Source organism: Python bivittatus, unplaced genomic scaffold (assembly GCF_059951505.1).
Source record: "Python bivittatus isolate LINGU-HERP-01145 unplaced genomic scaffold, Pbiv_v1 ctg000080_np1212, whole genome shotgun sequence".
NCBI classification, from domain to species: Eukaryota; Metazoa; Chordata; class Lepidosauria; order Squamata; family Pythonidae; genus Python; species Python bivittatus.
In genome coordinates this window covers 85954715-85978834 of record NW_028277035.1, presented here as the reverse complement: position 1 = coordinate 85978834, position 24120 = coordinate 85954715, and the positions used below count along the sequence as shown (strand labels likewise).

General features: G+C 46.4%; 1 protein-coding gene across 4 annotated transcripts; it reads right to left on the bottom strand.

Moving 5' to 3' along the window:
- Nucleotides 1-1284: 1284 nt before the first annotated feature.
- On the bottom strand, nt 1285-16136 carry PRRT3 (proline rich transmembrane protein 3). Of its 4 annotated transcripts, none has more exons than XM_025164864.2 (5): nt 15199-16136; nt 15035-15105; nt 12161-13432; nt 10003-10146; nt 1285-4545 (listed from the first exon to the last, which is right to left on the bottom strand). In XM_025164864.2, exons 3-5 carry the CDS (start codon nt 13368-13370, stop codon nt 2603-2605), a joined length of 3297 nt encoding a protein of 1098 aa, XP_025020632.2. In that variant the 5' UTR covers nt 13371-13432; nt 15035-15105; nt 15199-16136; the 3' UTR covers nt 1285-2602. The 4 variants fall into 4 exon arrangements, with proteins under 4 accessions (XP_025020632.2, XP_087990623.1, XP_007425437.3 ...); XM_088134497.1 differs by having other exon boundaries at nt 15035-15158; nt 15397-16136; XM_007425375.4 differs by having other exon boundaries at nt 15035-16136.
- Between the last annotated feature and the right edge of the window lie 7984 nt (nt 16137-24120).

Sequence of the window (24120 nt, the reverse complement as noted above, 5' to 3'; positions counted from 1 at the left end):
TTACTTGGGCTGCAGAAAAAAAGAACTGGTCTGTTGCCCAGTGGTCCAAAGTCCTCTTTTCTGATGAGAGCAACTTTGGCATCTCATTTGGGAACCAAGGACCTAGAGTCTGGAGGAAGAATGGAGAGGCACACAATGCACGATGCTTGAAGTCCAGTGTGAAGTTTCCACAGTCTGTGTGGATTTGGGGAGCCATGTCATCTGCTGGTGTTGGTCCACCGTGCTTCATTAAGTCCAGGGTCAACGCAGACGTCTACCAGGAGATTTTGGAGCACTTCATGCTTCCTTCCGCAGACGAGCTTTATGGAGATGCTGACTTCATTTTCCAGCAGGACTTGGCACCTGCCCACACTGCCAAAAGTACCAAAACCTGGTTCAATGACCATGGGATTACTGTGCTTGATTGGCCAGCAAACTCACCTGACCTGAACCCCATAGAGAATCTATGGGGCATTGCCAAGAGAAAGATGAGGGACGTGAGACCGAACAATGCAGCAGAGCTGAAGGCCGCTATTGAAGCATCCTGGTCTTCCATAACACCTCAGCAGTGCCACAGGCTGATAGCATCCATCCCACGCCGCATTGCGGCAGTCATTGCTGCAAACGGGGCCCAAACCAAGTACTGAGTACATATGCATGCTTATACTTTGCAGAGGTCCGATATTGTTCTATTTCCAATCCTTGTGTTATTGATGTCATGTAATATTCTAATTTTCTGAGATTGTGAATTTGGGGTTTTCATCAGCTGTACGCCATAATCATCACAATTATACCAAAGTAAGGCTTGACATATCTCGCTTTGCATGTAATGCGTCTATCTCATATATTGGTTTCACCTTTTGAGTTGCCTTACTGACATAAATGAACATTTGCACGATATTCTAATTTTTCGAGTTTCACCTGTATACACAAGTTGTCAAGATACAGTGACTACAGGGAAACACCAAGTTATGTTTTTTGGTGGAAGTACTATAGTACTACTGAGATCTGAACCACCAGGTTGAGAACAGATCTTCCTGGAGAATAACTATATGGTTGCTAAGATGTGACACCAACATAATCAATCAATCAATTGTAATAATAATAATGATAGAAACTGCTCCAGAGTTGAAAGTAAAATGTAAGTGGCATTGGACCAGGTGACTCAACCCACGCTTTCAACGAATTACTATGAGTTAACTGCATGAATTTTTCACCTACTTATTTTCACCCTGCACTACTATGAAAGAGAAGATTACACAAGCCTTCACTTTTTAAAATGGAAGTAAAAAGCAGACTTAAAGATGTATCATCCTCTGGCAAGTTTTATTTTGTTTTTTGGCACAAATAGACCACATAACATTCAGCAGCCTCTGTTCAACTTCAGATCTGGACAGCTTGAACCTTCTTCTCTTCTGCCACTGCAGGAACTGATAAGATAATACTGGGCAAGTACAATTTGTGCTATTAGAAGAAACATTATCTCTACAGTTTCAACTCCAGTGTACAACTCTGATTCTCCTCCACCCCCCCAGAATCCAGCTCAAGGTTTGAATTTCAGGCAAGTGTGGATTTTGATTAAAAAAATAAATAGTGGAATAAGAATATCAATTGATTAGAAGATGCACAGACTGTAGTCTGTCAGAAGGGGCTCTGAAAACTTTTTTTTTTTTTTAAAAAAGATCAACCCTGTAGCATCTGGAAACTTATCCAGGCGTATGTATCCATGTATGTGCAACAAAATGGGGGAAGGTCACACCTATTTTGGTAGCCAAGAAGCAATTATCTGCAGTTCATATTTTCTGTCCCAGTCATGAGACTTTCAAAAGGAGCTTTCCAAACAAAAAGATGAAGCAGCTGAATGAATCACTGCCCTTTGAACTACAGATGCTGAACCAGAAACCTCAGTTCTATGATTCACAAGACAAATGGGTGTTAAACTATCTTCTTCTTCGAGTCAGAACATTCCCAGCTGAGCTCAGGACTCTTCATTGGCACATTGGCTCCACAGGGACTTGGGCCAAATTCCTCCCGGTCTTGTTACTGTATTATCACTATCTTCTATGCCAGTATTTCTCAACCTCAGCAACTTTTAAGATGTTGGCATGCTGGCTGGGGAATTCTGGGAGTTGAAGTCCACACATCTTAAGGTTGATGAGGTTGAGGAACACTGGTCTACGCAACTGTATTGTCCTAAAGGGGGATTTCTGCATACAAAGCTCCCCCCCCCCCCCGCCAAATGCTTGCTTGCCCCACTCTGCCTTCTCCTGAAGGGCATCTTTCTAGGGCCTCAGTGCCACAGACAAGTTATGTCCTCCTTCCTTCAGCATCCAAGCTGTGAGGTTTCCAGGGATCTGCCTGTTGCTATAGCGCAGCTCTTAAAACTGAGAGGCTGGCAAGCGTAGGGTGTGCGGTGGACATTCCAGGAATGGCTGCTTTTACTCTTCATTAGGTGGTGGACGTTACAAGGGAGGCCTGGCATCTTCTCTGGGTCCAATTCATGAACGGCTGGGGCTGCAAAAGCCCCGCGGCTTTTAAAAAGGAAGTGGGACTGCTCTGCGCCCCACTCCCCAGTCGGCTTCTCCTTCCCCACAGGAGGCAGGCCTTCAGCCCCCGCCCCGTCTCACAATTCAATGGTGTCACTCGAGAGGCTGCGGGAATCCACCTGCTTGCTGAGAGCCAGGAAGCTCTTCCGGGCCTCACGCTCGGAGTTGGGTGCGCTGCTGGACGGCGCCGGAGGGAGATCCTCCGCCAGCACGCGGAGCTGTTGGCTGGGCAGTTCCTCCGAGGGCAGGCTTTCGGGGGAGGACAGCCCGTGGCGCCACGGGTTCCAGCTGATCTTCAGGGAGGCCCGGGAGAAGGAGGTGCGTGAGAAGCTGTCCAAGGAGGTGTCCGTCGCGGGCTCGCTGGCCAGGCCGTGGCCGAGGGGCTCTCCCGCCGAACTGGTCCGCGCTAAGCTGTACAGGCAGTCGGGGTCGCTGCTCCGGCGGGGCTGGGCCAGCAGGGGCTGGGCCGCGTGGGACAGCGTGGAGCAGTCGCCGCGCAGCGAGGCGCAGGAGTCCTGGCGCGCCGGGAAGCGCAGGCTGGAGCGCAGGAAGATGGACTCGCGCACCAGGTGCTCGCGGAAGAGCGCCTCGTCGATGCTGCGGCTCAGGTTGATGGGCGAGGGAGGCCGGAACTCCAGCTCGGCCAGCGAGAGGACCGACTCCCGCTCGAAGCAGATGCTGGTATAGGAGCGGCCCATGGCTGCCGCGGCCACATTGGGGCACTTGGGGCCGTAGCCCGCGCGCCTCAGCGAGGGGCTGGAGCCTTGGCCGGCTCCCGCCCGCAGCTCGTTGCTGTCCTTCAGAGCCCAGAGGAGGCTGCCACCGCCGCCACCGCCGGGGGAGTTCCGGATCAAGTTATTATTGAGGTTGTGACTGGGCACCTTCTCCAGGACCCCGCCAGGCCAGTCGTAGCAATTGTTGGGGTACTCCGGCACTTCAGCCTTGCGGTAGGCGCAGAAGTAGCTCAGGAGCTTGGCCCAGCAAGAGTGCTCGGTGGCGCCGCGGTGCTGGCAAAGCGCCTGCCAAGCCAGCAAGGCCAGGATAAAGGAGAGCGCCAGTTCACCAATCCGGAACCAGAACTGCACAAACCACCAGCCCCAGGTGAAAACATCCGGCTGCCCCAGTGACCCCGAGAGCCACAGCACCCCGTAGAACTGCAGGCCGCAGCATGGCAGAGCCAACCCACTGCTTGCCAGCAGCACCCAGGCCTCGCGCCACAAACCCGGCTCCAAGGTGCCCTCCATCCCCCGGCTGTGCCGCAGCAGCCAGTACACAAACACGGTGGCTGGCAGGAGGCAGAGACCGGCAGTGCAGGAAAGGGTGTGGAGCCCCACGGGCACAGCCAAGTGCACTGGCGGGGAGAGCAAGTCAGCCCCCAGGAGAATGATGCTGTGTAGGGAACTCAGCGCAGCCCAGAGTGGCAAGCTCTGCCACCTGGGCGGCAAGACCTGCAGGCGGGCCTGATGAAGCAGGCGGAGCAGAAGCACCGTGAAGGTGCTCAGCAGCAGAGGGAAGGGTACCGTGTAGAGCAGCCGCACGGCACGGGCAGGCAGCTGGCCCCGGGAGCCATAGGGGTCAGCCAGAAAGAACGTGGTCCGCAGCACCCCAAACGCCAGGAGCAGGGCACTGGCAGCTAGGACATGGGGGAGGTGCCACCCGTGCACGGAAAGGGATCCCCCCAGGCATGCCAAACTCAACAGGCTTAGCAGCAGAAAGAGCACCCCGGAGCCGTAGACATGCAGGCCCCAGGCAAAACTCAGCGTGTGCTCAAGTTCCCCCCAGCGCAGCAGGGTCTGGTTGGGCAGCAGCTGGTGGCAGGTGTTTCCAAGGCCGGGGCAAGGTGGGCTGGAAGCAGGGGGCCTGGCGGGCCGGCTGGGATCCGGCTTAGGCAGCTGGGGATGCTGCATGACTCTTTGCGTGGTGACTTGGATTAACCCACGGCGAGGGGTAGCCAGGACACGGGCAGACGTAGTGGACGCCCCGGTGCTGCTCTGCCCAGAGGGATGCTTCCAAGCTGCACCTGAAAATAAGAAAGAGGCGCGTGGATGATCAAGGCTTAGAAAGCAGAAGGCCTGCAGCGCAGCACAATTTTCAATTCCTTGTCATTCTGGCCTGTGCCCGCAATAACAAGACAGAGGGTAGCTTGCGTGGCGTTTGTTTGTTAAAGTGCAGTACAAGTCCAGAATATAGTACTGGGGGTACAACCTGCATATTTCTAGCCATGATAATGATGAAATAAATTTAATTCTGATTTTGTCCAAAAGTTTAATCTTTCTCTTGGAACAGGAAGCAGCAAATTCCTTACAGTTGCAGGACATCTCCAAGCCAGAAGAGCAGGGCAAGCTGGGAAGTTGAATATATTCTCCAGTATTGGAGAAGTTTCAGAGATCTGCATGCCTCTTGCTCCTCCCTTATTCTTCCTTCAAAAAATACATGGGCATAAGGCTGGAGAACTTGGTGTGACATAGAATTTAGTATACTTTATAGAGTTTTTTTTTTTTTTTAAAGCACAGATTTGGAGCTAAATTGAAAATGTCCCTAGGGGTTCCGCTTATTGGTCCACCTTCAAGAACTAGCAGACTTACAGATACCACCAGGCCTTTGCAGGGGCGTCTCCTGTAATGGTATGTGGGAATGGCCTTGGGAGACAGAAGGAAGAGCTGCAATTTAGACAATGGTCTGATAAACGAAATCTGAGTTCAAAGGAGGGATGGGATGGAGAAAGCATCTCAGAAGGGATCCTCCCTAGTTTTTGGGAGAGTAAAAGTAAGGGAGGGGAGAGGTACTTTCAGGCTTGCAAGATTCTGTTATGGGTAGTCCTTGGTTAACAACCATTTGTTCAGCGACCGTTGTAATAAAGCTGAACAAGGAAACTTACAGCGGAACAAAGAGATCTATGGTCCTCGTAGTTGCGGCTGTCGCAGTGTCCCCACAGTCATGTGATTGTGATTTGAGTGCCTGGCAACTGGCTTGCAATTATGATAGTCACAGCATCCCATAGTCATGGGATTGCCATTTGTTACCTTCACTGCCGGCTTCTGACAAGCAAAGCCAATGGGGAAGCCAGCAGGAGTCGCAAATGGCAGTCGTGTGACGTCATGCTTAATGATTGTGTGGGATTGGCTTAAGGACCTCAACTGGAACTGCCAGAACTGCCATCGTAAGTCAGTGTGGTCACGTGACATCTTGCTTTATGACCGCGACACTTAGCAATGGAATTGCCAGTCCCAATCATTGTCATTAACTAAAGACTACCTGTACTGTAACCTTACAGTAAAGGTAAGTGTTAGTACTCATGGTTGATGCTTCTTGTATGGACTTCCTCAAAGGTCTGACATCCCCTTACCTTTTGAACTTACTCCCTCAGAATTATCTTTGGCAATTTTTTAAGCAGTCATGGTTGATAGGCATGTTGGCTGAGTTCATATGAGACATTTGCCCAAGTTCATTAATTAAACTACAGTTCAGTTAATTAGCCCAATTTTCTCAGCTCATAAAACACAATGAACCATGTTTAATCAGATAGGATGGATTCACACAACACACTAGGCTAAAATATAATCTATCTGTAATTTAACTGTTTAAATTTGATCTCTATTTGAGTTGACTCTGCTATTAATTGTTTTGGCTTCTGTTTTGTTTTAGATATATAGAGATACACACCCCTATCTATATAACTATGTTATATGTCTATATACTTTCAAGGTTTACCTTAAAATGAGGGGGGGGGAACTACATTAAATAAATACATCCAAAGGGGATAAAGCTTATAAGAACTTCTTTGCAAACCTCATTCCAGTTATAGAACATGGGATTTCTCAAATCCAAATGCCAAAGCCAGCTTATCCCCTCAGCTTCTAGCGATCTGTACTTGTCTTCCAACCTTCTCTGGGCCTTAGGTTTCCCACCAGCCTCAAAAATAATGCCTTACCTTGGAGGGTGGGGGGAGGGTTATTCAACCTCCTTGACCCTAAATTCGGAGGCAATAAATATCTTGGCTTTTCCTTGAACATGGAAAGACACATGATACATCTTGCTGTAGCTATGCAGGTCAGTACTAGAATGGGAGAGTACTGTACTTAGACATCCCACATTCATAACTCAGGATACCTTCAAGATTATCTTCTCCAGTTTGGGTCTGCCCACCCAGTAGGAATTAGGAGAGAAGGCTTGTTAAGGTTTCCTCCACTAAGAGGATTCTAGCTACAGGGATCCCATGTCAACCCTTCTCAGTAATTAGCTCCCTTCTGTGGAATAGATCGCCTCCAGATATCCAGATCACCCCTTCTCTGTGGGGCTTCCAGAGTGCTTGAACACACAGAGCCTCAGAAAAGGGTTTGGGGACAATGATGGCACTATTGTATATTACAGTTAGTGGATGTCTACCTTTATATTGTGGTTATTTTAATCTTTTGTATTGCTAGATGTAAGCTGCTTGAGCAACACAGAAGCCAGAATGAATGAATGAATGAATGAATGAATGAATGAATGAATGAATGAATGAATGAATGAATGACCACTTTTGAGTTCCATGGTGTAATACAGGCAGAATACATACATTTATATGATCAGATTTGCAAGCTTGTGTCTCCCAGCCATGTCTGACTTCAGTTCTCAGGCTGGCTGGCAACTGAAACCAAAACACAATTGGAAGGCACTAGAAAGATTTAGACTGTTCTAGATCTTGTTGGAGGTGTAAAAAAATTGAGGGTTCACTGACCCATATGATATGGCCATATCATCAAGTGGCAACTTTTTGGAATAGTGTTTTAATGTATATAAGTAGATTTATGAGGAAATCTTTAAAGTGTTAATATGATGCTGAATTACATACCAAAGCTTTGGAATCTGACTGTTCATCAGGAATTATGACTGTATCAAGCATGGTGGGGGGGGGCAGGGGAAGCTAAAAGAATTACACTGAGAAACTGGAAAAGTCATATTATTCCAGATGTTAAGGAATCGTTTTTCGAAATGTGTGACTTATCTGTTTTAGAAAAGGCAATGTTTTCTACTAATCAAAGGATGAAGCAACATGTATTACTATCACAGAGATGTTGTGATATTTTACAATAATATTTTTACTGATTATATTATAATAGTGTATGGTAATGAGTAAACCAGTAACTATTGATATGTTGAATATATAAGGTAGATTTCTTTTCTTTTTCTTTTCTTTAGCCTGTTTGGGTTTTTAAAATTTCTTTTCTTTCCTGTAATTTTTACTTTTTTTTTTCATTAAGTTTACATACAGTCTCATTTAATGTGTGGTTTTTTTAGTGTATTTAGTGTTTTGTCAATTTTGTTGTGATTTGTATTTTGAAAAATAAAAATATATATTAAAAAAGGCTCTTCTAGATCTATGTTACCTCTTTCATTATTAATTTTGCAGTATAGTTACTGCCCTCTTTTGAAATACAGTTCTTCTATCTTATCTGTTCAGTACTGAGGCTTTTCTAGCTCAAGCAATGAGAGAAGGTATCCTTCAATCTTTTATTATTGTTAAAAGTAAAAATGAAAGCCTGCCAAGAAAAACAAGAAGATGGTAATCATACTCCCAGTTGCATAACATCTCAGTTGTGAATAATTGGATTCACAACTTAGTTGTGAATAATCGGACCTGAATCAGCAATGGAGGAACTGGTCCATTGCAAGGATCCTCCCAGACAATACACGTAAACAGTATCTTGTGAGATGGCACAGGAGCTGCTGAATCAGCTTTGTAGTGTCCAGGAGGCAGGGTTTAAATACACAATGGATTATGGAGAGGAGCTGTAGCTGTGGATATAATACAGGCAGTCCTCAACTTATGACCATTTGTTTAACAACTGTTCAAAGTTACGACAGTGCTGAAAAAAGTGATTTATGACCGGTCCTCGCACTTACAACCATTGCAGTGTCCCCACAGTCGCACGATCAAAATTTGGGCGCTTGGCAACCACCATGTATTTACAATGGTTGCAGTGTCCCATGGTCACATGATCGCCATTTGTGACCTTCCCAGGGGGCTTCCGAGAAGCAAAGTCAATGGGGGAAGCTGGATTCATTTAACAACTGTGTTATTTGCTTAATGACTATGGCAAAAAAGGTTGTAAAATCAGGTGCAACTCAATGACTACATCACTTAGTGACAGAAGTTCCGGTCCCAATTGTGGTTGTAAGTCGAGGACTATCTGTACTAGCTTCTCTAGAACAGTATTTTCCTGGTATAGCCCTTTAGAGTAAAAGTCTTAGAAACTAAGAGCAATTTCATTGCTTTCAGGGACCAACATTTATTTAATACACCACCAAAATCATATGAATTTAACTTATTATGGAATAAATGTTGTACTTAATACAAATTGTGAACTCCACTCTGGTTCCTCCCCAGTTTTAGCTTTATGGGGCAAGCAGAGATGACACAGAAGTGGGGGTTGCTTTGCTGCTCCTGCCTGTAATGAAGCACTGCCAGGAACAATATGCAAGATGCTTTGCTCACTGAACCGAAGCACCTGAAAATGAAATGCTGGACTTCTGAACTCCATCAGCAGCAGGATATGAATTCAACCATCCATTCAGAAATCAGAGCATCTCACCAAAGGGAAATGGAAGCGTTCGTCTGTGGGCCTGTAGCCATTCTGATGCACAACACTGTATCTCTCTTACTCATAACCTCTCCCCCTGTTTTGCAGAGGCAGAATAAATCATGCAGCATTCATCACCGTCAACATCAACATATCAGCCAATTCAGCTTTTTCCCACCACAGCGAGCTTAACAGCAGCTTTGGAACTCTGGTCCAGCAATAATGCAATTCAACTCCTTCAATAGCATTCCCACTCTATTATTAAAATGGATTATTTATAGGGCATTGACGGTATAAATGGCACCTTTCAGCACACTGAAAGCAATGAAATTGCTCTTAGTTTCTAAACCAAAGTTTAAGAGTGTCGGAAGACCACAGATGCAATGTCTGAAGAGCAAAGAGAAGAAGGAAGAAGTATTTGAGAGTATATCCAGAGTTTGGTATGGTTTGTCTCTTATACTTCCAAGAAAAAACAATCTGGAATTTGTACTTAATATTAAGACCATCTCTTACTACTTTTATCTCTTCTAGATGTTTTCATGTCAGCTAACATAACCAAGGTGTCTTCTTTGAACTCATCCAACAGCTTTCTTAGGTAAACTGGGTTAAGAAATAGTGACCAACAAAGACCCCCAGTGAAAGTCATGGCTGAATGCAGAATTGAATCCTGTCTGGCATTCAATCATGACAGTCCCACAACTTAAGATGTAATATAATTGTCAATGGGAGTTCTATGCAACTGTATATCAGTTGACCTCTAATTCCATGGGACTGAGTGTGTACAAGTGGATTCTGCCTCTACACCCATGTATGCATTTTGTCACTGTGGGGAACAGGATGCTGACCTAGACAGATTTGGGTCTGATCTAGCAAGGTTCTCTCCATGTTAAAAACCTCATGGTGTTCTCACTCACCTGAGTGCTTGGTTCCTGGATCATCCTGCACTTTTGAGGGGCTCTGCCCAGGGGTAGAGGAGCCAAAATATGGGAGAGAGACTTTGGGGTTCACTGCTCCCCTGACCCGTTGGGGCTCTGCAATGTCATGCATTTCTCCAATCCCTGAAAGAAAGGAAAAGACCTTGAGTGGAACCAAAAACTGATGGTCTCTAAGGTTGGCCTACAGTGTTGTCCTGGCTGCGACAGAACAGCAAAAGTTGCCAAGGTGCAAAAAGCTCATCCAAATTAGTTTAACACCCAAGATAGGGAAAGCCTACTGGTATCTTTTCCATCATTCCTGACTTTAAATAATTAAATAGTTGGCTGCCTTCTCATTACGCCTCAAATCTGAGGCTTGGGGCCACTACCTCACTCCTCCTAATGATAAGGCTGGCCCCTTAGCCATCTGCTTCTGCTCCAGCGTTGACCTCCTCCTTCTGTCCTAGCTCCTCTCAGAAGTTCTGTCCTCAAGGAAGGTTATTCTGAACACAGGAAGAGAATGAAGGGGATTCTCCCAGCAGCCCTCTGAAACATCGCGTCAAAGGCAGGATTTGGGTTTTTTTAAACTCCCCAGTCTAATGCTAACCAGGCCTAATCCTGCTTAGGTTTTTCAAGATCAACTAGCTGCTTTGCAAAAATAAATATAACAATCAGGTTAATAATCACCATTAAACTATCTTATACAGCTTTACAAATCACCTCCCCTTTCTCTACATCCATCATCAGGTCCACAAAAAAATATTCTGCAATATTCCTACCAGCTCTTCCTGTTATTCCCAACCCCCTGCTCATCCCATGTTTCTTTCATCGCAAATACGTTGGCACTCTAATAAAACAAGTCGCTTAATCATGTGTCAACCTGCCAGCTGCACACATACTGTATCCAGGGTCACATTTAGTGCATCTACACTTACATACCCCTCACTTCCAGGCACATGCAATATTCCCAACCACCACATCAGTTGCTCTTCTTCTTCTCATATTAAACCAAGTAACAATGAATGAAATCAGTGTGATCTTCAACCACAAAAAAGTGTGCCATGTTTGGATGTTAACCAATCAGCTGAGCTCTCCTCCAGGATATTCCATCTCACTTCTCAGAGCTCCCTTTTCTTTTCCAAAGATCATTTCACATCTGTGGTTGCTGCTGAACCTATTCAGCCTTTTTTGGCCTGTGGAAGGGGTTCCTTGGTGCACTATGTTTTAAAAATTGTCCTACTTATGGAAAACCTGGAGAGGGGATCAGGCTAGTATTTTCCTCGTTTTCAGGCTCCGCATTTGGCTGTGTTGCTATTGGAGGTTCTCACTTATGATTGCTGTACAGATGGATGACTGTGTTTCAGAAAGCACCCAGATACCAGCAAGGAGAAAGGGGCTGCTCACTGGAGGAGGATTCAAACGGATAGCGAAGTGGACGGAGTTCTGTACTCTGGCCTAACAAGGTCCAGAATGTTTATTTTATAAACATAACAGACCCTGCTTATCTCTAGCATTCTGCAATCCAATAAAGATGCTTATACAGGCATTTATCTTGTAAGTTAGAAGGGCTCTGATAGCACCTGAAACAAATTTTATTAATTGTTAATTAATTAAACTAATTTTAATTAATTACTTTTTAATTAACTAAGGAATTGTATTAAAAGGTTTCTACCTTTTAATACAATTTGTTAGTCAGAGAAAGTGCATCCAGGCTCCTCCCAATTTTTTGCCACCGTAGACTAATCCGGCCGTCTTCCTACAGCGTCTTCTAAGTTAGATAATCCTTTCCCTGCCAACTTTGATTGTTCTAATCTTTTTGCTGGAATGCCATTCTTGGAAGTGATAGATGCATTTATATTATCATTATTCTCTCCTTTACTTTAGCGTGGGCCCTCCAAGAACATATCCTCAGTCTTCAACAACCAGGTTTTCTCCTGAACACCCAACCTTTTCTTGCTTTCCTGTCATCAGAGCAGCTTCCTGCTCCCCGCACCGTTTGGCGTGTCTTTTCTCCTGGGGTTCCTGCCACCTCTTGCCCTCTCCTGCCCCATTCTCCTCCTGTTCACAGGGCAGGAGACAGGTGGGTGGGACTGGATGAGAGTTTTCAATGGCAGAGGGTCCCTTTAAGTACAGAAATCAATGGCAAACCTAAACCTACCTGGGGTAGCAGAGCTGCTATGGAAGATGGTCTTTCCCATTCCATCCATGTCCCAAAGTCTTGGCTGCTGGGTGGTATCAGGGATCAGATTCCAGTGGGTGCTCCTTAGATGAGGATTGGGTTCTTCGGACAGTGTAGGGGTGAAAGAGACAGGGAAGTGGTCATCTGAAATTGGTGGATGGGAGTTTGCTGGGGCATGGGCAAAGTTCTGCCCGTTCCCAATCAGTGGGGTAACTATACCTTCCTGGGAGGTGGAAGTCATTGATAGTATGTCCCTGTCTTGCCCAGGGAGATTCTGAGTATCTCCCTGAGTCACATGCCTAAGAGGAGACGTAGAGAGCTCCTCCTGGCCTGGGAGGCCACTGTAGACCTGTCTACTCCTGTATGAAGCCAAATATTTTGCTGTGGTTGGATTCTGGCCCAGCAGCTCCTGCTCTGGCACTTTGTTTCCCGGCCATCCCCTTAAAGTAGTATCCTTAGGTTTGGTACCCTCAGCTGCCTCCCATCTGACATGGGATCTGGTAACAGGGAATGTTGCCAAGGGAATGGTGGACACTGTGGGCCTGGGGCTTAAAGTAGTTGCTGGGAGGCCATGTTTGAACCCTGCCTGGTGGATGCTGGGCAAGATCTCCTCCTGGGAGACAAGTAATTCTGAGGCCTGTAACCTGGGTGAAGTGGGAAGAGAGGCCACCACCAAGGTGGACATGTTTATATTTGACATGCCAGAAGAAGGAAGGGAGAACTCTTTCTTCCCCTGTTCTGGACTTTGTTCCAAAGTTATACTGCCAGTATCCTCAACTTCTCCCTGAACTCTGGAAAAGCCTTCTGTTGGCAGAACAAGACTCTCCTCAGTCAAGTGGGGAGCTAAAAGTCCACCAGAAGAACTGGCTGGTGCCCCCTTTTCAGGAAGCTCAAACTGCATCATGGATATTGCAGCTCCAGGGTGGCCAGTTGGACTGGCACCTCGTCTGTTCTCATTCTTCAATTCCCCATCTCCACTGGAGAACTCATGGGCAGAAGAATCTGAATGAGGAATGGCTGGTAGTGCTCTCCGAAGAGACATTTTGGAGGAAACTTCCAGCAGAGAAAGCTCTGGGGCAGAATTCAAAGACAAGTGCCAGGTAGAGTTCTCCGGAGTGGGGAGGTACAAAGCCAGGAGTAACGCAGGTAAGAGCACGCTCCAGACAAGGAACAACCCCACGGCAGCCATCCTTGACGAGAGACGGCAGTTCACTCAACATCCAGCGTGGTCACAGCTCCTCAAGCTTCATCCTGTGGATAGGAACACTTGTGATCACAGGAAAGGAGGAGGAAGAGACCTGTCTGAAGGGCGATCAGAAGCCAGGAAATGGAGCGAGATTAGGCAAGGGGAACAGGAAATGAAAAAGACTACAGTAGCCAGTTTGCTGAGAAGGGTGGAGAGAGGGAGGGAGGGAGGGAGGGAAGGAGCGAGGAAGGTGTGGTGTGGGCAAGGGTATATGATAATGAGGTGCATGGATGTAAACATGAAAAGACAGTCTTGTGCATACCCCATTCATCCCTCACACGGCTAAGGGGTTTCCATTCTATGTCCTTCTTTGTGCCAAGCATGGAGGTGGGGGGGGCACATCTGGAAGTGGCCAATCTCAGCAACATCAACATGGGGCTTTTGACAGAGCAGCTGCAGTAAGACCCTGAGCCCCTTAGAAACAATGTGGAAATTCTTGGTGGTATCATCCTGAGCAGGAAGAAAAATCAAGGCTCACACCCTTAAGGGTCTCTCTGCTCTGTGTCAGCCTCAGACGATGCCCTCTTTTCATTGCCATTTGCCTGCAGCAGTGAAACCATACAGTTATGCACGGAACTGCCTGATCCCCGTTAGGCAGTACTTTTCACTCCAGCTGATGACAGCTCACAGGGGCCTCACCGGTCTTTCCCTTTCCTGCTAAGATGGTTTAGCTAGAGGTGCCAGGAACCAAAACTGCAAGGCGCTGTAAGCCTAAGACATATCCCAGAGAAGTCAGACAATCATACAGCCCAGCCAAAGGGTTTCCCAACATCGCCCCCTGCGTATCTGGTACCTAAGCCTTGCAGGGCATCAGCTCTCGGTGGCACACGCAAGTTCACCTTGAACGTCAGCCTCCCATTCCAACCCAGCTTCAGGATGGGGATGCTCAGACCAAGCTAGCTGAGCCCTGCATCCCCGATTGGTGCCTGGAATCCTGCAACACTTAACCCTTTGCAGCCAAGAGCCGCAGGATTTGGGATCCTTTACTCCTCAGCCAAGCCCATCAGCACAGCTTGGGAAAAGTTATTTTCTCTCAGAGGCAGCCACTGTTTCAGAATGGCTTTTGTCACTCTATGTCATCGTGTCCATAAGTTGGCACAACCCAGCCTTATGCAATAGGGTCAGTAGGATCTAAATCAGCACTAAAGACTCAGTTTGAAGATGAGTCCAAGTTCCCACCCTTGGAATCACCAACCTGCATAATTTACTGTTTCTTAACCTCAGTTCCTCAAATTTATATTTATTTATATAATTTATAGGCAGGAATTCCATCGATTCCAGGTGGCTTACAATTAAAATCTGTAAAACGGGGGTAATAGTGGCTAATCTCAGTGATTTGTTGACAGGCAAGTGTAGCTATAGAGAAAGTTGCCCTGATAAAATATGATGCACTATCTTTTGGTCGACTCACCCACCTCCCAGTCATACCTTTTCCTCACTGACTCATAATTTCAGGCAGGGGGCAAATCAGCCAGGCTTTTTTTTTTAAAACAGCCCTTTCACCCTCCCCAGGCTTCAGAACATAGTCCCACCATGGTCAGTCCAGGCCTGGCCTCAGCAGCAAATTAAAGGGCACCTCTTTCCTCCCCGACCGGAAGGCATCTTACCTGTGCTAGAACTACCTGGGTCTTCACGCAGACCTCCTTTTCCTATCTGGGCCGGCCGGAGGCTGATCTTCCTGGGAGGAAGGGAAAAACGCAGCTAGCTAAGCGCGGCAGGAGTCAGAGCCGGCTGCAAAGAGGAAAGTAGGATCAGAGGAGCAATCAGGTACCTCCGGGGGGGAGCGACGAAGCGGGCACCGCAGGACCTGCTCCGCGCGCCCGGGCTTGGGAAGAGCCAGGGCGTCTCCGCGTCCGAGGCCGGCAACGGACAGGGCGTGCCAGGCGTCCCAACCGGGAAGGCTCATTCATCAAACAGGGCACGTCGCGTCTGCCAAGAGCCCGGTGCCCGCGGGGGAGGGGGCACCCACCCTCGCGTCTGGATGGCTCCACGCAGCGTGGAAGCACTGCGGGTGCCTCGGCTCGAGCTCCTCCTGGCGCAGCGCCGGCCCCGCGACATCCCCCAGGAGCCCTGCGCCACGGCGCGTCCTCGGTCGCCCAGCGCCAGTCGCTCGGCAGAGGAGCCGCGCGGCAGTTTCCGAGCCTCCGCGCAGCCGGGGCAGCGGCGCCAAGAGCAGCCAACCGCGCAACAGCTGAAAGGTGGGGTCAGCAGCCAGTGGAGCCCGGCAGCGTCCCGTCCCACTGCCGTCAGCGCCACCCCCGCCGCCTCGGTCCCGTCCTCCGCAGCCCCAGAGGCCACGCCAACGGGCGCTGGGAAAGGGCAACAAGAAGGCTGCCGCCCTTCCGTGCCCGGATTCGCACTCAGAGCCAAGAACCGCGCCTGGCGCGGGGGCACTTCGGCAAGGACGGCCCGCTCAGAGCCGCTTCAGAAGGCCCGAGTGGGCTCTGCCGCTGCGTCTGCACGACCGCGCGCAGAGCCGAGGTGGGGACGGGCGCAGGCGGCAGAGCCAGCGCCGCAGCCCGGCGGATGGGGCCCGGCTCGCCCATCCCGGTCCAAGAAGCTCGGCCGCCGGGCTCGCGGGGGCGGGACACCGCAGTGGCCACGTGGCTCTGTGCTGGGGCTGATCCACGCTGCACCTGCGTCTGCGATCGCTAGAAAGGAATGGAGCTGAAGTTTTAAAGCGAGAGTCGCTCGCCCTTCTTTTTTCCTTTCCCCAGGGACTCAGAACACGCTTTGCACGTATCAAAAGCCATGAGTTTTTATGGCTAAACTCTCAAAATCGCTGACCCAAAGGAAACCCATGGAAAGCTCCAGCCAAATGGGAATGCAGAGGTCCCTCCCCCCCCCCCCACACTTTGAAATTATTCAGAGATGCCTATAAAGGTGCCATGAAAGAAACTTCAGGCAGAATTGGTTCTTCACTCCCCCCTCACCTCCATGCCTTCTGGATGTGCTAGTCCATCTGAAGAGTACTATGCTAGGCAAGGATTAAACATCAGAGCAGGAGACGGGTGGGGGGTGGGGTGGGGGGCGCTTGGCGCAGGAGAAAGAGGGGGAAGGATGGCGGTAGTTCATCTCCCAACAGGATCAATGGGAAGTGATTCTGTGACGCCAGGTTATCTAAAGGACGGCCTCTTCCCAATTATTTATTTATTTATTAAATTTATATGCCGCCCATCTCCCCCAGAGGGTGATTCTGGGCAGCTTACAATTAAAATCAAACATTAAAAACAATAAAAATATAAATATCCATATTAAATTAGCTAAAGAATAATACTATATGAAAAGACTATATACAATCCAAGATGGCGGGGGGGCAGAATCGATTACCCCACCAGCCAATTCCAACAATATGAGCCATTATCAGGCCCCCAGGCCATCTGGCATAGCCAAGATGTCACACTCTTCCAGAAGGCCAGGAGCGTGGGGGTGGACCGCACCTCAGGTGGTAGGTTGTTCCTCAGAGTGGGGGCCACGGCAGAAAAGGCCCTCCTCCTAGACCCCGCCAGCCGAAATTCCTTGACGGGTGGGGTCTGCAACCTGCCCCTTCTGCCGGACCAAATGGGGCGGGCTGATATAACGGGGGCAAGACGCCTCCTCAGATAACCTGGTCCTGTGCCACGGAGGGCTTTAAAGGTGATGACCAACACCTTGAATTGGACCCAGAAGCAAACCGGCACCCATTGCAGCTCACGTTACAGAGGAATTATATGTGCCCCCCGGGGGCATTCAAAACTGTCCATGCCACTGCATTTTGTGCCAGCTGTAGCTTCCAGATACTCTTCAAGGGTAGTCCCATGTAGAGCGCATTGGAGTTACATCTGTCATGGCATCTGCCCTCTGGAATATCATCCCTCCCAAGGTGAGGTTAGCCCCAACCCTTATGGCCTTCCAGAGAGCCCTTAAAACATGTTTTTTTCAGGAAGCCTGGGGATTCCCTGGTAACAGGGAGCCTGCACTCTCGTTATACTGTATGTAATATCTTTCCTCTCATGGTCTTGTTTTATCTATGCTTATTGTTTTAATGGGTTTGTAAAATGTTTTAATTCCTGGTTTAATTGTACACCACCCAGAGTCACTTTGGGTGAGATGGGCAGCCATATAAATTTGACAAATACATAAATACATAAATACATAAATAAATAAAGTGGATGTAAGTAAAGAGGTTGTGGAAGATGCTCGCAACAGAGTAATAAGAATTATGTTACAGGAGTGTTTGTGGAGTTGCATTAATAGGAAATATGAAAAAAGATGCTTGGTGGAATAATGAAATGAAAGAGTTGTGGAAAAGAAAAAATGCATATAAGAGAAAAATGAGAATGAGAGAATTATAATATGTATAACGCTTATATACATAAAAAAATAGTTGTCAGGAATATAGTACAAGACAGCAAGGACCAGTTAAAAGAGCTAGAGAAAATGCAGAACAATTTTGATGGAAAGAAAAAATTATTTTGGAAGTGGGTGAAAAGGGCTAAACAAGGAGCCTCCAGCAGGGTGAATGGAATCAAGAATAAAAATGATTAAATGATTGTGATGAAACTGAAATGAGGGAATGCTGGAAGGAGTATTTTATTTATATGGTAATAATAGTGATGTATTGAAGATTGGAACTGAAAGCAATGCTATAAAAGTTAGTGTAAAAGGGGGGAAAACAATGAAAAGGAAACAAATGGTCTGGCAATGTTGAAAAATGGTACAGCTGCAGGTGTAGACAGTAACTGGAAAAATGTTAAAATATGGGTATCATTTGCAACTTGTCTAGTAGGTATGAAGATTGTATCAGTGCCTAGAATTTGGAAGGGTGCTCTCACTGTTCCATTATGCAAAGAATAATTAAAAAAAAGACTGATATAAAAACTAATGGGTATTAGTGTCAGGTTCAGCCCAAGAACAACAGCGAGACAGTCCAGAACAGTTTAGCTCCTTTATTAGCTTACACCTAATAGACAGAATCTCACCAGACTAAATCTACACCACCACAACAGGAACTATAACCATGAGGCCCTAGGGAATGAGGGCCAGCCTCATTCTCTTGGCCTTCCCACACTCCGGCTGGGGACCGAGGAGGTGCTTCCCCTGGAATATCTCTCCCCCCTCCTGGCAACCTTGAAGCTCCGTTCCAGAACCTTCCCTGTTCCTGCCTTCCATCACAATTAGTTTGTAAAATGTGCCTGGGAAGGTGTTTGACAGATGTTCTGCCACAAGTGCCTTAATGCGATTGTACATACCACACCACCCCATTTGATCTTCCCATGCTTAGCATTAATTGCTCTATTCATGTTAATGGCTGTAACTGTTTGCCCTCTAAAACCCCAATATTTAGTCAAGCTGATTCAAAGACATCCCGGTGTTCACTGCAGAGACTAGATCCCTGGGGAATCCTCCATTAGAAAATGTGATTGCCAGGCACTAATGGTTTGTCAGAGCAGCTAAGAATCATATCTCTTTTTACCTTACCACTGACCTACCATTTTATCACTCCATATCGTTTTCAGCAACCACCATCTGTTTGGAATGGAAAGGATCTTCTTTTGCATTTCTACTGTATCTGACTCTGCCCCTTTTGCTGGTTAGGTTGCTATGAAGGACATTTATTTTGGATTATAAGAAAACCCTGGAATCTCATCTAATAGGCAGCTTAGCTTAGGTCACACTGGAATGGTATAAACTAAATGGCCTATTAAATGAGATTTAAGTAATGCATGTTTCTTATGAGAAGAAAAAGTAAAAAGAATGACATGTAATTTAAACTTCAATTTAAAATCACCCAGGCTGAATCAGTATCTTGCTGCTTCCATCATGTGTTAACGAGAGCTACCAATAGTCAACCAGTTCCTTTGCTTGGCTTGTTACATTTGCAAAAGGATGGGAAAAGAAATTAGAAGAAAAAAAAGTGGAAGGATTGTCTTGATTGCTCATATTCCTCAAAACCGAAAGTGCCCAACCCTTTGGTCTTAAGAATGCTAGTTTGAATCACACACCCTAGGACTGAATTTCCAAAGCTTTCCTTACTTATAGGGATGAAAAGCTACCAGATTGAATGGCAACCCTAGATGCCCTCTAGTGGCCAGTTTCAGCAGCAACCTAGACACCCTGTACTGATCAGAGTGAACAGCAACCAACTACCCAACCTAGAAATTGCAGCTATTAAGTTAAAACCAACCTGAACGGTGCTATTCATGGCAGATGAACCAAGGGGTAATACCTAATCCCTCCAAGACACTGCAGCAGCCCACCCAAAAGGAAAGACTATTCTTTCCCCCATGGCCAGGGAAGCACTTGAGAAGGTTGTTCTGTTCAAGCAGAAAAGATGTTTGGTCATGATCCAGGAAGAGCATTGAACTCAGTCTCAGTCTGGGACAGATTGGAATATCACTATGGTGCAACCAAATAGAACAGCCCTGCTTAAGAAACCGAAGATCTTTCCAAGAATAGCAGACAGTGGCCTCTGTAAGCTGTGTCATCTACATGAAGTGTTGACTAAGGCGTTAGCAACCAAAAAAGACCCATGTCTAACAGATCTCTCCAATCTTGACATTTCCGGCTAGCAGGGTTCCATTATGAGAAGTTCCCATACTCCATACAAAAAGAGTAGGCATCTGCAATGGTAGACTACAAAGAGCATCAACAAGTTGACCCATCTTTTTCTGTCTTTCTCTGCCCCCAAAATTACTCAGAAAAGAAATCATAATGACCTGGATTTTTTCAAGTCAAGTTGAATGAGGGACATCTAAGCACGGGATAGACCTAAACCAACTATGTCAATGCAAAGACATAGATCACAAGCATGTCCAGGGGCACAGAGGAGTCTTAACAGCTATATCAAGAAAAAGGTTTACCCACTACCCATGTGCAGAGAGTTTAGGGAGAAATTCTTTGAGGAGCCAAAGCTCTGCTGAATGAACATCAGTTTTGTTTTTGATGTGACTGTCTATAGTCCTTCAGCCAGAGTGCAAAATCTCAGGAAATCAAGTGGGATGACTCCAGTGCTGAAAAGCATGTCTCTGCCCTTCACCTGGACTTATGCAAAGGCTACATCAACCAAACAGCTCCTCCCACCAAGGACAGTGAAGACAGCTTTGGAAAGGATGGAGCCAAGCAAGACGCTATGCTTAATAGTGCAGTCTGTGCAACCAGATACACAGATATGCGTGGAGAAGGGCACACAGGAAAAGTCCACCTAACATTTCACTTTAAAACTAGGAAAGCTGACATGTTGCATAGTGATCTCTATTTCCAAAAGTACCCAAGGACCCATATAGGCCCATCTGTTTTCTTTGTCTGTTGGGTGCCATTGAACTGGCACCAGGCCCTGGTGACTGTATGGATGAGTGCCTGCTGTTTGAATTGATCCCCACTGGAAACCAGCAGCTCTTCCAGTGATCCTCTTGAGCCCATCCATCCACTTCATCGGTTGTCTTCTCCTTCTCCTCTTCTCAGCTTTGCCAAGCATTGTAATAAAATACATATTAAGGCTGGCAGTGGCTCAGGACTTTGTTTGAAAGGGCAAAGCATCCGGTGGGGTAAATTGGTCTTTTCCAAGTGGCTGCATCCCACAGGGCAGTCATTGTATGAATGGCCAAGTCCTTCAGGAACCATTGTTCTCCAACAAGTCCCCAAATTCCAAATGTGCCCACCAGACCAAGAGGTGGAGACTCTGCTCTAGGGAGAACACCTCCACTGCCATGGTTGCTCTCTAATAACAGTGTGACCGCTGTGAAATAAGGGTGAACTGGACTAGCAGCCCCTATTTTTCATGCCCTCCCTTGAGATGAACCGCCATCTTGTTCTTTCCCTCTTTCTTTTAATCAGGGATGATCTCTTCATCTTGGGTCCGGTTACCCCAACGCAAGACAACTGCCCAGGGTTGTTGAGAATCAGGTGGTACACAATTGAATAATCATGGTAATAATGCAAGAGGGTCAGCCACAAGCCAAACTCTCTTTATGTTATCAAAGCTGCAGCTACGCTCCTGCTGAAGTTGTGTGATCAGATATTCACCCTGAGCTGTGGTGCCTTAAGAAGTGTAGCTCTTGCTGGATCAGACCAAGGATCTACCACTCTTTGCCAACCCTCTAGAGGTGTCTGGAGGGTGTGCTAAAAAAAAAAACACGTGTTGCACGTAAAAAAACAGGTGGAGCTTTGATCGCTCCACTGCAGCTGCCATCTTCACCTTTCTGACCATGCCTTGCAGTCATCCTGCAACCACGGCTGCCTTTTGATTCTTCTTGACCCATTCACTGCAAGGCCAGACCTGGATTTCGGTTGGCAGCGGCTTCCCTTCCCCCTCCAGTCTGTGCGGATCAAGTATTCAGTGGCTTGGAATAAGCTATATTTAGTCACTGCCATTTTAATCAGTGACACATGAATAAAAGGTGGGAGGGGAGAGGCGGCCTGCAGGAAAGAGGAGAAATGAGTATACATGCCGCACACACATGCATACACAAACATAAACGGGGTTGGAAGAAATTGCTGCATTGGCAAACGAGCACTGAAATTCTGTTGCTCTGGAGGAGATTTAGTTTCATCTCCACCTCCAAATTCTGAGATCCCAAACGTTGGTGTGCAACCTCTAGCTGAGGAACGGAGTCACCCATCGCCACCACCCCACTTAGAAAAGGCACTTTAAAAGACTTAAGGCATATTTTTGAAAGTAAAAGTTTGGACAAATAAAGGCAAAACCAGCCCAAAGGGTTAAGAGGGCATGCCTTCCTGCCAGAACATGGGAGAACAGATGGATCCCAGATCTACGTTTGTGGTGCTTTTGATTAATAATCTTCGCCCCCCCCCCCACCACCACCATCCCAGATCCTGTGGCCCTAGACTATCTGCCCTACAAAGCTGGTTGTCAAGGGAAGATATTAGACCAGTGTTTTTCAACCTTGGCAACTTTAAGATTTGTGGACTTCAGCTCCCAGAATTCCCCAGCCAGCATGCTGGCTGGGGAATTCTGGGAGTTGAAGTCCACACACCTTAAGGTTGCCAAGATAGAAAAACCCTGTATTAAACTAACAAATATACCAATTCTTTTTTAATATATTTTTTAGAAATATAATTTTACTGAAGAAGTTTTAACCAGATAAAAACAAGACAAAGGCAGGGAAACAATGCCTCTCTACCAATCTGTACACCAGGCTGGACAATCTATAAAATGGGGCTACATGTACACCCCCGGTCTTTTTTCTTTTTGTAGGTCAAAGAGTCCTGTGAGATGACATCATTGTGATTCAGTATGATTTCTTGCTGCATTTTTAAATAAAATAACATACAAGAGGTGTCTGACATTTTTAATAGCTCAGTATAACCTCCCTGAAAAAAAAAAAAAGTCAAAAGCAGATGAAAATTCTGCCGCTGTCCCTGAAGTGATATTAGGGCAATGCAACCCCCATCCCCAGAAATCTTCAGCAAGCAAATGAACATATATATATTTTAAAGAGTACAGTAGCTCCAAGCTGCAAATGGAACGCCCATCCCAATTTACATTAAAATAGCCTTGTGGACTCCGAGCTCTTCCAGACTGCTAGTTCATTCTGTAATTCAAGCGCATCCTGTCGTGATAAAACACACACCCTAATTTGTCCATCCGGATTCGTATTATTACGCCGTACTGACTTCTGTGGATGTGGCTTTCCAAGGTGTGCCCTACATATTTGCAAAGGCTTGGTTAATAACCACTGTGTCATTTGCATTTCACCTTGGGAATTTTTAAAACTGAAAAACAATGTGATTAAAGAGCACATTAAAAAACTACAAATTATAAGAAATGGTTTGCTTAGATGGGAACACCTGGATGAAAGAGCCATTTTTGACCTTGCTTTTCATGCAGCCATCACAAATGAGCACGTTTGTCATAATTTTACCACAGAGAGGAACAGTATTCGATCTGATGTCTACTAGTCATGTTGAAGTTCCACTCTCATAATCCACAAGCCAACACAGCCAAAGTGAACACAAAGTTGAAGTTACGTTAGAACAGCGTTTCTCAACCTCAGCAACTTCAAGATGTGTGGACGTCAACTCCCAGAATTCCCCAGCCAACTCTCAGAATTCTGGGAGTTGAAGTCCACCCATCTTAAAATTGCTGAGGTTGAGAAACGCTGCTTTAGAAGACTCGTTGAAAAACAAAACTGGATAGCTCTTGGCATCTGTGATGATGTATTGGCTAACACCATTTGGCAGCTAAGAACCTGTAGGACGTCCTAGGGAAGAACATTATTTTACAAATAATGGGGCTGGTGAACAATTGGATATGATACTGAAATTAATTATTAATTTCTAATGCACAAAAAATTGAAGCAGAGTTCAATCAATACTTTAAAGAAGGAATTAAAATGTACACAGTCCTGGATAGTAAAAATGAACAATTGGAGATATTATGCTTGATTACACTTGATTGGATCCTGTGGCCTAACCAAGCATTGCTATGGACATGTTTGAATGCCATTGTGTAGGGGAACTCTTGTGGGAAAGTGGTTGGATCTTTGGAGTGGTCCAAGCTCATTATGGGTGGATTCCTCCAGTTCATTTTTGAAGTCATCATTTGACATTGTCACACATTCATGAGTGATATGAAAAAATAAAACTGTTATGACAGTTTTGATAAGGGAAAAGCCAGATATGGAAATATAAGTTATAACTGAATTTGTATAAGATAAAAAAAGACAAGAAATAATCCAAAATGTGTTTGTGC

Coding starts and splice junctions, on each gene's coding strand:
- PRRT3 (XM_007425375.4), bottom strand. CDS start 13,370: ATGGCTGCCGTGGGGTTGTTCCTTGTCTGGAGCGTGCTCTTACCTGCG. Junction 10,147..12,160: donor TAGCAGCTCTGCTACCCCAG/GTAGGTTTAGGT, acceptor CCTTTCTTTCAG/GGATTGGAGAAATGCATGAC. Junction 4,546..10,002: donor TCCAGGAACCAAGCACTCAG/GTGAGTGAGAAC, acceptor TCTTATTTTCAG/GTGCAGCTTGGAAGCATCCC.